General features: G+C 55.6%; 1 protein-coding gene across 1 annotated transcript in view; it reads right to left on the reverse strand.

Annotated features, from left to right (window-relative positions):
* The window catches only part of SMG6 (SMG6 nonsense mediated mRNA decay factor), a gene marked incomplete at its 3' end in the record, with an annotated part of 112740 nt that overhangs the window by 45459 nt on the left and 54151 nt on the right, over nucleotides 1-13130 (reverse strand). The window contains exons 11-12 of the mRNA XM_009334298.1: nucleotides 12801-12969; nucleotides 3698-3899 (exon numbers count right to left, since the gene is read on the reverse strand). Of these exons, the coding sequence (XP_009332573.1) occupies nucleotides 3698-3899; nucleotides 12801-12969 (371 nt within the window). The remainder of the gene's footprint in view (nucleotides 1-3697; nucleotides 3900-12800; nucleotides 12970-13130) is intronic.

Genomic DNA, 13130 nt, shown 5'->3' on the forward strand with positions numbered 1-13130 from the left:
GCTTCATGGCAATGAACGGAGTCAGAACATTTTCACTCAAAATAAGAGCCAGGCCAAATGCTCAAAAACTTGCTGAGAAACTCTGGCTGAATACTGCACTCCATCTGCTAAATGGGACGTGGAGAACAAAAAGAAGTGGGAAGCACAGTGTTTGTCCTATATAGCTTACAAAACAACCATCCTTTTGGTGGAGCCGATAACCTAACACCATTTTAAGTCCAATAGTCTCCAGTCTTGCCTTTAAACAGATTCCTTTCCTCCAAAATTTTACAAATTCATTAAAAAACTATGGTGCAAAAGCATGGGGTAAGGATTTGGAGCACCAGCAAGCAAGGCGAGATATTATCCTTGCTGTAAAAAGCCAACGGTCTCTTCCCAGCCATGCGAAGGATAGGGAAGGTATCACAGCGAGCTTCCCAGAGGCACTTTGGCATACCAGAACCCTCCTCCCAGCCCACAAGACATTCACAGGGTGCCATATAAAGAGCAGTACATTTTCTTTGCCTCTCCAGCAAAGAACTGTCAGGAACTTGGGCTGAAAACTGGGCCAAGACTGAGAACACAGGGGAAAGAAATTGGGTGCAGAAAAATAACTCCTTCTAAACAGCAGTGAAAAATCAGTACTGGAAAGAGTTCTTGCTGCACAGAAATACCATTTCTCACCTGCTTGCAGCTCAGTCGATCGGCAACCAACAAGGAGCACGCAAATGGGAAAGTTCCTGCAATGCGGCTGGATGTGGTATGTGCCAGACAGAGCTGCTCCGCTGCAGTGCCTGCTGCCGTCGCCTGATTGAGGCTCAGGGATACAGATCCCCTCGTGCCACCATGCTCAGCATGGACACGGCACCCTTCCACTGCAAACAGCCCAGAGGTGCATCTGCTGAGGTGTCAGATTCATCCGGGCTCTGCACGCTAAAAGGAGGGCAGGGAGCAGATGGTGGACAGGGGACCGCACACGAGGATCGCCCGGTTAAGCTGGATTGGGGGCTTCTTTGCAGGGAAGTGCCTTTTTGTATCTTGCTCACAGTCATTCGTGAAAGGCATATGGGTTCATGCCTCTCAGTCATACCTTCCTGGCTTGGTCTGCACTGCCTTCTACAACACCCCACTTCTGGAAAGTCAAATAATTCACTTCGTTAATACTGCAGAAGGAGAAAATTTGTGGAACAAGGTAGTCATTTGACCGTAATGACGCAGCTGCCGCTCCAGTCCCTTTCTACAGCTTTACTGAATCACAGAAAATGGGGTAGGAGCATCCAAGGAGGTCACTTTGCCTCCTTTTCCAAGGCAGTTCACCTCCACCCAAGTTGTACCTGAGAGAGCCACCTTTAAATGCTTTTAAAAATCTCCAAGGCTGAAGAGATTCTGCAGAATCGCTAAGGAGGCTGCTTTTAAGTGCTTAACTACCCAAAGGTATGAAGCCTTTCCTGAAGTCTAGTCTTAATCTATTTTGCTGCAATTTATGCCCATTCCTTCCTGTGCTTTTCAGCATAGAGCTGGAGGACAGCTTGTTCTCCTCCTCTCTGCAACAGCTCACTGCATTTTCCCGGAATTTCCTCTAGACTAAAAAGCCCCAGCTCTTCTAGTCCCTTCTTGGAAGTCAGGCTTTTGAGATCTCTGCTCTGTCGCACTGGTCTCCCCTTAACCTTCTTGGGTGTCCTCCACAAAGTGAATACGCGCACCTGCCGATTCACTGGTCTGACCATTAATGAAAACGCTGGTCAGTACCGGCTCGAGAAGAGACCTTGCAGAACCCTTTGCTTCTGCTCAGCACGTCCAGGGTAGTGCCGGTACCGGTGGGTTCCTCCGTCTGCCTCCGTGCAACGTGTCTGGTGCGTAAGGCAGAGACCAGAAGATGGCACAACACAACTGGCACACAACAGGGGCTCAGACCTGCACAAACACGAGCGAACACCCAGCCTGCTGGGTGGGATCACGGTTCCAAAGTCAGCTACTTTCAAACTAAACAAGACCCACAGAGGCGGCAAAAAAAGAAAAGAAAGAAAGGGGGGATGGACACAGCCGGGCCAGGGTCCTTCTCTCTGGGATCTGTGTTGCCTCTTCAGCAGAGCTGAGCTGGTACCACCACGCCTGATAATCCTGGATGCTTGGGTGGCTGCTGCTGCTGCGCTGTGAAGGGCACCAACTCCTGCCAGTGGTGGTGTACAGTTTGTTTATAAAGCACCAGAACCAAAAGGAGCCTGGACAGTGAGAAAACTCAGCTCAGAAGCTCAGGTGTAGCTACAGGACAAAGTCACGTCTCTTCTTTTACACACGTGAGTGCAAGTGCCTGGCAGGACAGGTAGATGGCACTCCAAATAAACGGGTGTGTGGTTAGAAGAGGCAGAGTTCAGGGAATACCCACCCCCTCCCACAAGTTATGGGGCACCAGACCAGGCTGCTCAGCCACCTTACCTGCCTGCTGGGGGCTCTGGTTTGAGGCTGCGGGGGAAGAGTCCCTGCACAGAGAGTGGGGCACTGGGACTGTCCCCAGCAGAACCCCCGTGAGGCCACAGCACACGCTGGGCTAACAGGCTACCTTAGGGCAGCAGTGGCAACCACATGCTTGTTATTTTAATCCCTTCAAATAGAGCCTTGAAAATCTGTTTTTTCACAGTGACTTCTTGGACTAAGTTGCTTCTCCAAACTGGGAGTGCCTTCAGTTTTACTGGGACCATGCGCTCCTCTGCCACGGGCAGTGCTGTGAGCACAGGCCGGGCAGAGAAGTGAAAAAGAAATTCGCACCTCTTGGGTCCCTCTGTGACAAAGGTCCTAAATTTCTCACCGTCATTTCAGGAAAATGTCAAGAAGAAGTGGCACATGGGAAGGCACATTGCCACTGTCACATGCAGGCTCTCCACAGAAACCAGCCCCTGCATCTCCACTTCTCCTCCCGTAGCACCAACCCCTCGGGGAGGCAACACCGTGGCTTCCCAGATGAGCAGCGTTTCTGGTGCTGCAATTCTGCCTCCAAGCAGGAAACTGTTGAGAGCCACTCTTATCCTGCCGTGCCTCCAAGGGCGTGCAAAACAAATGCCATTGTGCCTCTTCCATCCCCCATCAGGTTCAGACACGTTATCCAAGTGCAGCCCCCAGGTCCCTTCTGGCCAGGTGGTGGCAGAGAGCAGACCCAAAACCCCACATCAACAAGGGAACTGATTTCATTATTCTAAAAACAAACAGCCAAAGGAAAGTTCAGGCTAGAATGGGCTCCTAGAGCAAAGAAAGGAAAATAGAGAGCGGGCAGTGGGGAATGCTTCATATTCCTAAAAGCCTTTTGTACGTTAACACATGGTGTCTGCTTCTCTCTAGTCACCTATTTATCACTCTCCTCTTTAGAGAAGGAAAAAAGTCCTGGCTGCCTTCCTAAGGCAGAGTTTTGCGGCCGGGGGGAGGGGGAGGGTGCTTTAAGCATGATGCAAACCATTTGGAGTGCACCGAGAGCACTGCCAACACAAGCTGCACTATTTAAACAAGTGAGGAAATGATCGTATATACAACATGCCAGCGAGCACACACACACCAGAGGAAGTCGAGAGGGGTTTTCATGACACAGAGCTGGATGTCAGCGGCTGAAAGGTCGATATTTTCCCTTAACACCCTTCTCAATGACTTAATCGTGTTCCGTTTGCACAGAAAACTTCCCAAGAATAAAAGTCTGGAGGAATCGAGGGGGGATGTTTGGCCTACTGCTGACCTTGTCCGAGGTCCTCTCCACGTAGCAGGGCTCCTGGGGGGCGACCAGCAGGGGAACGAAGCCCGAGAGCAGCCGATCCTCTTCCAGGCTAAGCAGGGCAAGGTCGTCATCTGGGTCCTTGTACAAGGGCACCTCCGACTGATTCACTGTGGTCAGTATGTTACAGAAGTCAGCCAGCGTCGCCCACACATCTACTGAGACCCTGGGAGAACGAGGAGAGACGTGAGCAATTCGGGGCTGGAATGCGTTGGGAGTTGCCTGCAATGCTGCAGCGAATACCAGAGAGGTGAGGCGAGGCGAGGCACGCCACCACCGCTGCTAACCTACCCCACCGGGAGGGCTCCAGGCACAGCTGCACTGGCACCGAACCCAGGAGGGCTCGTAACCCTCGCCCGCGAGCGCTGACACCGACCACCCCATCCCCCTGGATGGGGAGGGCTCCCAGGATCTCGCCCTTCCCGCTGCTCTGCCCACCTCTGCCCACTCCCGAGCCGGCACATGCACGGGAAGCAGCTTCCCCGTGCAGTGCGGCAGGAACCCAGCTCATTCCAGATGGCAGAAATGCCGCTTATTACTCAATTTCAAAAGCCTGCTGGGAGGACAGACCGATCCCCCGCCCTGCTGTCAGGGCAAAAGCGGTGCCTGGGGGGGGCTCCAGCCCAGCCCAGGGCACCCTCCCCTCCAGCCGGCTGTTATCTGCAAAACTCTCCTTCAGCTGGCTGTTATCTGCTGCAACCACGTGCTGCAGCCACGTGCTGCAGCCATGCTCTAAAGCACAGAGATTTTTTTTTAGTTAAACCCCAGCCATGGGGGGCGTTGAGCCGTGTTTTGCTTCTGACCATGGTTTCAACACTTGCGAGTGACCTCCAAAGCTGCCTCTGCGGTGTCTCACCTTCCCGGAGCGGCAGTGACGTGCAGGGAGACGGGTGCGAACACAAGGCCACCAGCAGCCCTGGACCGCTCTCCCGCGCATCCCCATCACTCATCCTTGTGGCTGAGCACACCCTGGGGAGGGCCCAGCACCCCAGAGAGGGCCAGCACGGGGGAAGCAGGCAACAAGCACGGGAGCCCTGCAGCCTACCACGCTGCCTCATACTGCATTTCTTCCTCCTGTTTCTAAAAGCACTCAGGTAGGGTTTTTTTAAAGCATAAACTGGGACGAACACAGGGAATAGGGGAAACTGGGGCTGATCTGCTTCTTGTGGCAGTAAGGAGGGCTGCTCCTCCACCCCACACCTCTGGGGCACCAGCATCACTGGGGGCACAGCAGTGACCAGCACGGCCCGAGGCAGCCCAGGGCTGGAGGGAGGCCCCCTGCTCTTTGAACTGCTCCAGGTGGACAGAGTCTGCACTCGGTTATTTACGGGAATCAATGTACCAGGAAAGCACACTGAAATGAAACATCTTGTTTTCAAGAGCGTCCTGGGAGCCAGGCAGAATGAGGAGCCATTAATCAAAGCCCGGCACGTAATCAGCACACATGTAACGCAGAGTCGCCCACGTCCCTAAGCCAGCCCCAGCCCGCATGCTGCAGAGGAGAAGAGGTCCTTCAAAGCCCTCTGCACACAGACACCAGGAGCTGGGTTCATTCACAAAGCTCCATCGCTTGGCTCAGCCAGGTCTGGCTGTCAGAAATGTTTAAATATGGAAAAAAATAAACAGTTGCAACACGTTTTTCGGAGGGATCTGTCCGAGGCCCTTTGTGATGTAATGGGAAACGCTGCGTTTGTGCTACCAGCTGGAAAATAAACAGAGCTGCGAGGGTTAAAAGGAACTGAACTTTCCACGACCCCTATCTGCAAAAGAAGAAAATAATAAGAGGAATGATCCACTGCCCCACAGCCCTGATAGTTTATCCTCCGGCCCAGGCTGCAGAGACAAGCACCGGATGTGATAGGGCTGCTCTGGGCCACCTCCAAGGCGAGCTCTGCCCATGGGAGATGCACAGGGCTTGGGAGGCTCAGCCCTCCCCCAGTGCCCTGCTGGCAACTGGGCTGGGCTGCCTGAGTCCGGTCACATAGCAGTGGTGGGGCCCCACCAGCGCGGGCTGCGATGAGGGCTCGGCTTGGATGAAGGAGGTGCAGAGGCTGCAGGCATCGATGGGGGAGAGGAACAGGGAGAGCGCCTGCAGCCGCCGGGGAACGAGCACGCTGGGGTGATGGGGACAGGCACCGATGCCGAGGATGTTCCCAGGGGGCCGAGACAGCCAGGTGCACGGGGCCAGGGTGGAGGAGAAGGGGCAGAAACACATTGCAGAGACCTTGCCTGTATTCCCCAAGAAACAGAGCTGCAGGCAGGGGATGGAGGTGACCAGTGAGGGTGGGAGGGAGGCAGAGGGCAGCGGCAGAACACTGGGCAGGACTGGGATCCACAGCAGGGCAGGGGTGGTAGTGGGATGAAGGAGCAGCACAGATGAAGTACAGGGAGCCATCTCCCTCCATGGGGCTTGGCACCCGAAGTCAGAAAAATGCCATGTGAACAGTCACCGAGCGGATGCTGCTAACACCCTTGCAGCCACCCAGCCCAGCGGTCCCCTCTCCTCTCCTCTCCCCCTGCGGCTGCCTGCCCCCAGCCTGCAGCCCCTCCGGCAGCGCTGCCAGGCAGGGCAGCCCATCACAACCCCAAGCGCAAGAGCAGTCCCTGTCACTTTATCCCCTTCATCCCCAGCTCCCTACAGCTTCGCAGTGCCTTGCCACATCTGTCATTCGCACTGGATGTGTTAGGTTTCCACCCTGGGCTTCCTTCAGTCAAACCACAGACTGTGTTGACTCCCTGGGTAGCAAGATCTCACTGTAATGCAATCCCGAGCAGCTCTGAGGCAGCAGCCGGCAGCTGGGCAGCACCCTCTCACATGCAGCACCCTGCAGAGCCTTCAAAAAGCCAACAAAGAAGGTGGTGTTGGCGTTTCTGCTCTGGTTTTCTCCTGCAACACAGAGGCAGCACCGCAGAGAGCGGGTCTGACAATTTTCTGTCTTCCCCTCGGGTACAGCTCCTCCTCTGCAGTGCATCTCCCAGCACTGACACCACCAAGATCATTTACCGGCTGCTACCCACCAGCAAAGCCAGCAAGGGCTAACAGCTCATGCTGACACCATACGGCCCTGTGGATCTCCTGCTGGGACGTACACTCGCCTTAGAAGGTCGCACAACACTCAGGAACCCTGTCAGGTGCCTTCTCCCCACTGCCCCTTCCCAGGACGCCGCCGCAGCCACCTCCAGGCGTTTCTGGCTTATGTCACCCAACATAAGCTGAGGTGCTGCGGCGCCGGAGCCTCTCTGCAAAGCCAAGGCAGGCCCAGGTGCCTGGAAGCGCTGCGTACACACAGTGCCACGGCTTCAGCATCCCTCTGCAGAGGGAGGCCCCAAATTACTGACACCGAGCCCAGGCACGCAACTCCCAGGTACAGGGACGAGGCTCCCAGAGCTTTTAACCGAGGAAGCGAGAAGGGGGTTAGCGCGAGGTCTTTCCTCAGAACGGGGGTTCATTCACTTCCCCACAGACACATTTACATTTGCTTATTCCACTAGGACAGGAAAAAAAAATAAGAGTTAATTTCTTTTTTATTGCCTCAAGATTCCAGGTTTAATGTAGCTGTCAGTGTGAGCACAGCCCAGCTGCACGCCGACAGGACGCAGCCCGGCCAGGCGACGGTGAGAGCACTGCACAAGTGCGCAGCCGAGCGCGCAGGCTGGAGCGCGGCCCCGGGGCAGAGTGCGGCCCCGGTGAGGCCAAGTCTGCGCGGGGACGGCTCCTGGCAAAGACGGATGCCCATGATGGGCATGCATCACCACAAGGCAAAAAGGCACGCACCAAAGCGTGGGGAGAGCAGAGAGAGCCAGGGTGAGCCTGACGCTCACCGAACCCCCGCCGGCCACGGTGCTGTGCGGCGCTCTGGCGTGAGCCACCATCTTCACCGGGGGCGCGGGCTGCCTGGTGATTAATATCAAGCACAATGACCCCATGTTACAAGCCTGCGGGGGCCTGTGGAGGTGGCCATTTCCTGTGTAATACCAGCTTGTTTAAACACTAACATTCAAACTCCACAGCTGCAGAACAAACCCGGAAAGCGCGGCGCAGAAGAAGCCCTGCATTGTGTTCCCCAGCCGCCAAGAGCCGCGCTGCCGTGCAGATGGCAAATGCCTCGGGCTCGCGTGCTCCCAGGGCCAGGCGACGCGCACCCACCAGCTCCCGGTGCGAGGCGGCACGGGTGCCCACCCCAGCTCCTGCACTGCTGTACAAAGTGCTCTGCATCCCCCTCCTGGGTTTTCTCTCTCCCGGCCCAGGGGAAGCCGAACTAAAAGCAGCAACTCTGCAAGGAACAAAAGGGGTTGGCGGTGGGAGCTCTTCCCAAAAGGCGTTCACCAACCTCGCCCTGGACTCAGACACAGCTGCCCGGAGCGGGGACGAGTTGGTCACAGCCCCTCTGCCCCGTGGCACCAACGATTTCCCCCACTCTGCCCTGCACGCGGTCCCTTTGGCCAGTCGGGCATCCATAAACCCATTCCTCTCCCAGGAACCTGCCTTTGGAGTTAGAGGGATGCTCTCCTCCCCGGGAGAGGTGCAGTCTCCTCCCAGCCAGCCTCTGCTTCGCCACAGCCCCTTCTCCACAGAGACTTTTGGCTTCTGCTTCGCTCGACTTTACCTTCATTCTCAGCCAGGTTTACACTACCGAGACACCTCTGAATCCTCGCTTTGATGTCTCGATAGGGAAACTCTGGTGGCCAGCATTACTAACTAAGGCTGAGATCTGCAAAAGGGATTTTCCATTTAGCCTCCAGCAAACTCCAGCAAGGTCTTGGCACCCCTGTCCAAGACTCTGTCCATCTCTCCCAGTGGGAGCTGCCATCTCAGTGACACTTCTCCGCAAGAGCGATGTGATGAGAGCGATCTGGCAGATCTCTCTGAGAAGGTAAGCTCTAGAATGTGCTCAGAGCTTTTGGATTTAATTTAATACTTGGTTTAAATTAACCATTTTTAAATGCTTGCAGACAGCCTCCACAAACCGAGAGGCCCTTCGCTCCAGTGTGGAAGGAGCACAGATTCACCAGAGTCAGACCTGCGGCAGTTTGTCTGTCTAGCCAGTGGCTTCCCCATCGATTCTTGCACTTCGTTTAGCAATGGATTCATTGCAGCAACAAGGTAGAGCAAGGAGAAGCTTTGCTCTCCTGTGCCCGGCCCTCTTCACCCATCTCAGCTCTTCAGCCGTATGTCCCAAAAGGAGATGGATTCACTTGAATGACAGCAGCCTCCTTGGAGATCTGCCTTTCGCCCCATCTGCTGCTAATCTCTCTGCCTTAGGAAATCCACCCTGCTCCCCTCTCCCCAAGACTCCCTGCTTTTACCCCCCAATCTCTGCAAATTACTCCCGGGGACAGCTGGTCTGAAAGACGCTGCTCCAACCCAGTTGCACGGCAATGCCACTGCTTTAAACGACCGCCTGCTCAGACCCCAACACAATGTTTGCCATGAAACATGCAGATATAAATTAATTTTAAGATACAGAAGTGACTGTTGCTTGCTGCTAAAAGACCTGGGAACACCTGGTCCAGACACACAATCCCTGAGCCACAGGACACTGCTGCTGTGAAGCAGAGATGACCATGGTCAGGTTTAGCTCCTGGAAACACCTGAGAAAAGAGCCACAATAAACTCACTGAGCCCCTCTCCCAAATAGATGGAGGGGAAGGATACCCCCTGCCTCTCAAATATACACAGCAGCCCCAAGAGAGGGATCTAGGCAGCCTGTCACCTCTCCATGGCCTTCTGGCCTGAAAACATGTCCCAGCGCATGCCCTGAGCCACGGTGACCGTGCAGGTGTGGCTAAGAGCTGGATGAATGTGCCAGAGCAAGGAGGGTGGTTTTGGGGAAAGGTGTATCTCCTCGTTCAGGTTGAATTCAGGACCACTGAGCCCCCAGCTAGGGAGAGGATGCCTGCCAGGAGCTGGGGTTCATTCCCAAGCCCCCGCCAAGAAAAGGACCCCAAAGACGCAGCCTCCCGAGCCTCCCATCCTACTCTGCAGAGCCCACTCCTGCATGGCTCGCAGCCGCGCGCCGGGTTTCGGCAGCGCTCACCCCTCACACCTTTCCCTCCGCCTCTGTCCAAGGGGGAAAGCAGCAAGCTGAGGAATTTGGTGTGGGTTTTGTTTTTTTGGGTTGTTTTTTTTTTTTTTATTGTAAGGACTCAAATCCAGCAGTGTGATAAATGCATCCGAGCTACAATTAGGAAGATATATAGCATCAGAATGCGAAGGTCTGGGCAGCGTGGTGAAACGCGGGCTCTCCAGAGCCCCAGCTATGTTTCCCATTATGTAACCCTGGTCATGGGCAGACAGCCAGACTCCAAATGAAAAAGAGACTCTGGCTTGGCACCGTTTCTATTTTCCTATCCTCATTCGGGGTCAGCGCAGTGTCATACAGCTGCAGAGAAAGCTCCGGGGATTAAACCTGGGAAAGACTCCAAGACCAGGACCCGGGTTCAAGTACCAGCTGAAAGCAATAAACCAACTGCCACAGCTGGGCTGAGTTTAGACGTTCTCAAAGTCCCCCAGCTCTCTCCCTCACTAAGAACGAGCAATCGTGAACATGGCGAACGCAGCGTGAGCGGAGGCCTCGGGATGTATAGCCCCAGCAGCCCGGGCCCTAGGCTCTGGCGGAGTCTTGACAAGCTGTCCCGCTGGCCCCAAGCCCAGGCCGTCATTCTGGCAGCGGCGCTGGCCCCGGACGAGCTGCACTTTGATGCAAGCTCTGGGCCAGGCCTTTGCTCCTAGGGGGGCTGCCAGGTGGGTACGGGACCTAGTTTTTCCAGAAGATTTAAGCACATTAATGGCATCCTTGCAGGGTGCTTCTGTGCTTCAGAGCTTTTTTTACTGTCCCTTTTCTGTGCCCACACCATCACGAGGGGCAATGAAAGCGATGGCTGCAAAGCGTTGGGAAGCAGTTTCAGCGTGTCCAACCAGCTTCTCCATTGGCACTGGTGGGGACTTCGCAGCACGTCCCACTGCCGTGAGGCACAGAGCACATGTGAAACGGCACAGGCCCTTCACTCAGTTCTCCAACTTGGCATCTGCACTTGCTCCTCGCATGCTCTCCCCGCTCCTGTGCTCACCCTGCCCATAAACCTTGGCTTACTCCAACACGCCTGCTGCTCTGACCCATGTTTTACTTCTAAACTTCTTTGAAGCTGCTCCTATCTAAACCCCTGGACTCGGTGACTCTACCTGGTTACTGAACAGCCCCAGGCCAGACAGCAGGCTTGTGTCAATAGAGAGCTGAAACAGTAACCCAGTGCTCCCCTTTTCCTTTCCCACCTCTAGGGAAAACGTTGCAAGTCCCAGGTCGTGCCCAGGAGCAGAGCTAGTTCCCTGCTACTCATCACTACCCGCACACCTCCAGGGAAGCTCAGCTGCTGCTGTCCCGGAGTCCTGGGCCGCCAACACCCGGCCACGCAATGCTGGGTCAACACAAGAGGTCTGGGCTGAAAAAGCAGCCCATCTCCTCGCCGTGGATAAGGCAGATGCTCCTGGTGAGCCAAAGAGCACCAGGGTGGAGGAGCTGGGAGCCAACATGAGGAAGGCTGCCCATGCCGCAGAGTAAGGGCACGGATGGGACAAGAGGGGCTGCTCAGCCACCTTCCGTGGAGAGGGCAAGGTGGGGAAGCGGTTGGGCCTCTGCTGCAAGATGAAGACCCTTCTTCCTCCACCGAGCAGACCAGGACCTTGCCGAGTAGAGCCCCCCAACCCATACCCACTGCTCCCCAAAGAGCCACGCGCTGCCGTGCCACGGGGTGGGCTGCCACCACCGCCTTCTCCCGCCTCGACGGGCAAGCGGGAGCCCGCACCTGCTCCGGCAGCCCGGGGGGACACAGCCCCACGCCCCGCAGGAGGGGAGGCAGCTCGTCCCGGGGAAGGCGCCGAGCGCTGGCTGCGCGAACCCAATCAGAAATTCCATCTCGAGGCTGCCCGTCGCCAAGGGCTCAGCGGCTCCCTGCGCAGGCAGCGCGAGGGGAAGGGGGGATTGGTGCACGCGCTTTCACGTGACAGATCCCAGTTTGAGTTCCTGCCCAAAGATGGGCAGCAGTTCACATGAGCAGGCAGCGGTCCCACACCGAGCAGCCGACAAACAGAAAACAGACTCCATCTCCACAAAATGAGGCCCAGAACTTCCTGTGTGAGATTTCCATTTCCTCAGCCAAATGAAAAAGAACTGGAGTAAGAGGCAATAAACTAGGAGAGCAGGACTGGACCTGACGCACGGAGCGGGGACCCATTAATGGTTAAGCCACTTTGCTGGATTACTCTTAATGCGCCTTCCCATCACCCTGGGTTCTGGCTCCTTTGGATTAACAATAAGACGTGATTTCAGGCTCTGGATCCGGAGTACCAGAGGCAGATGGAAAATCCTGCGGGAAAGCAGCTACGGAGCATGCTCAGACACTGTTTCGCATACTCCATACTTGGCCCCTTCACTCGATTTTCTGTCCAAAAATATGCAAATTGCCTAGTCCGCATTATGGACTAATGGGCTGGAATCGGCCAGTTTAGAAAATTAACCCTTTTGTGTGTTGCAGGGGTAGAGACAAGCTGTTTCTGAAGCAGAAGGGAGGCGACTTTTGGAGCTCCAGGAACAGGCAAGCTGCTCCAGGCCAGCCCAGCCTGACCAAGGTTGGCCCGATTCAGTCAAAAAAAGGCAACAAAACGCTTATGCTGGAAATGGACTTCCCTCTTGCAGAGAGGAAGGTCCTGCCTGTTCAGCTGGCTGGGCCAGCAGAGCATATAAAGGAGACGTATCCCAACAAGAGCAGACGCACATCCTAAGCGGAAGGTAAAAATCCAGCTCATGAGCCATCTTCTAACACATGGTAGCAAAGGGCACCCGCCAGGACCCCTCAGAGTCACTTCAGCCCCACCCACGCATCAATGAAGAAGTCACTGTGTCACCAAGGGTGACAGGTCCCCCCCAAACATTCCCCGCGCAGTGAGTCTCTCCTGGGTGCTCAGGTCAGAGTGCCACAGCCAGGAGTAAGCATGAGCGAGGGGGAAAGGTGGCACAAGGAGCCCAGGGAGGGAGCGGACACCAGAAGACAGACCAGAGGATGCACGTACTGTTTGGGGAGCTCGAGAGAGGTCGGAGGAGGATTCCAGGTGTCCGGGTGGCCAAGCATCCAGTCCGACCAGACCTTCACACTGGGGAGCAGCTCCTTCAGGTCCTGGGGCAAGGCAGAGACCTTGATGTCGTCCTCCTCATCCTCCTGCTCCACCTCTTGTGGCTGAACTGCAAATACAAGACGTGAGGGCTGAAGCAGCTCACCGCAGCCAGGAGCCAGGCTCAGGCAGGGACTGAGGATGCACAACACAGATCCCAACATCCCAGCCTTGGACGCACAAGGGGCCAGCCACAACCCACAGCAAGCACAAAGACAGATCTGTTCTCCC

Source organism: Pygoscelis adeliae, unplaced genomic scaffold, assembly GCF_000699105.1.
Source record: "Pygoscelis adeliae isolate BGI_AS28 unplaced genomic scaffold, ASM69910v1 Scaffold531, whole genome shotgun sequence".
NCBI lineage: Eukaryota > Metazoa > Chordata > Aves > Sphenisciformes > Spheniscidae > Pygoscelis > Pygoscelis adeliae.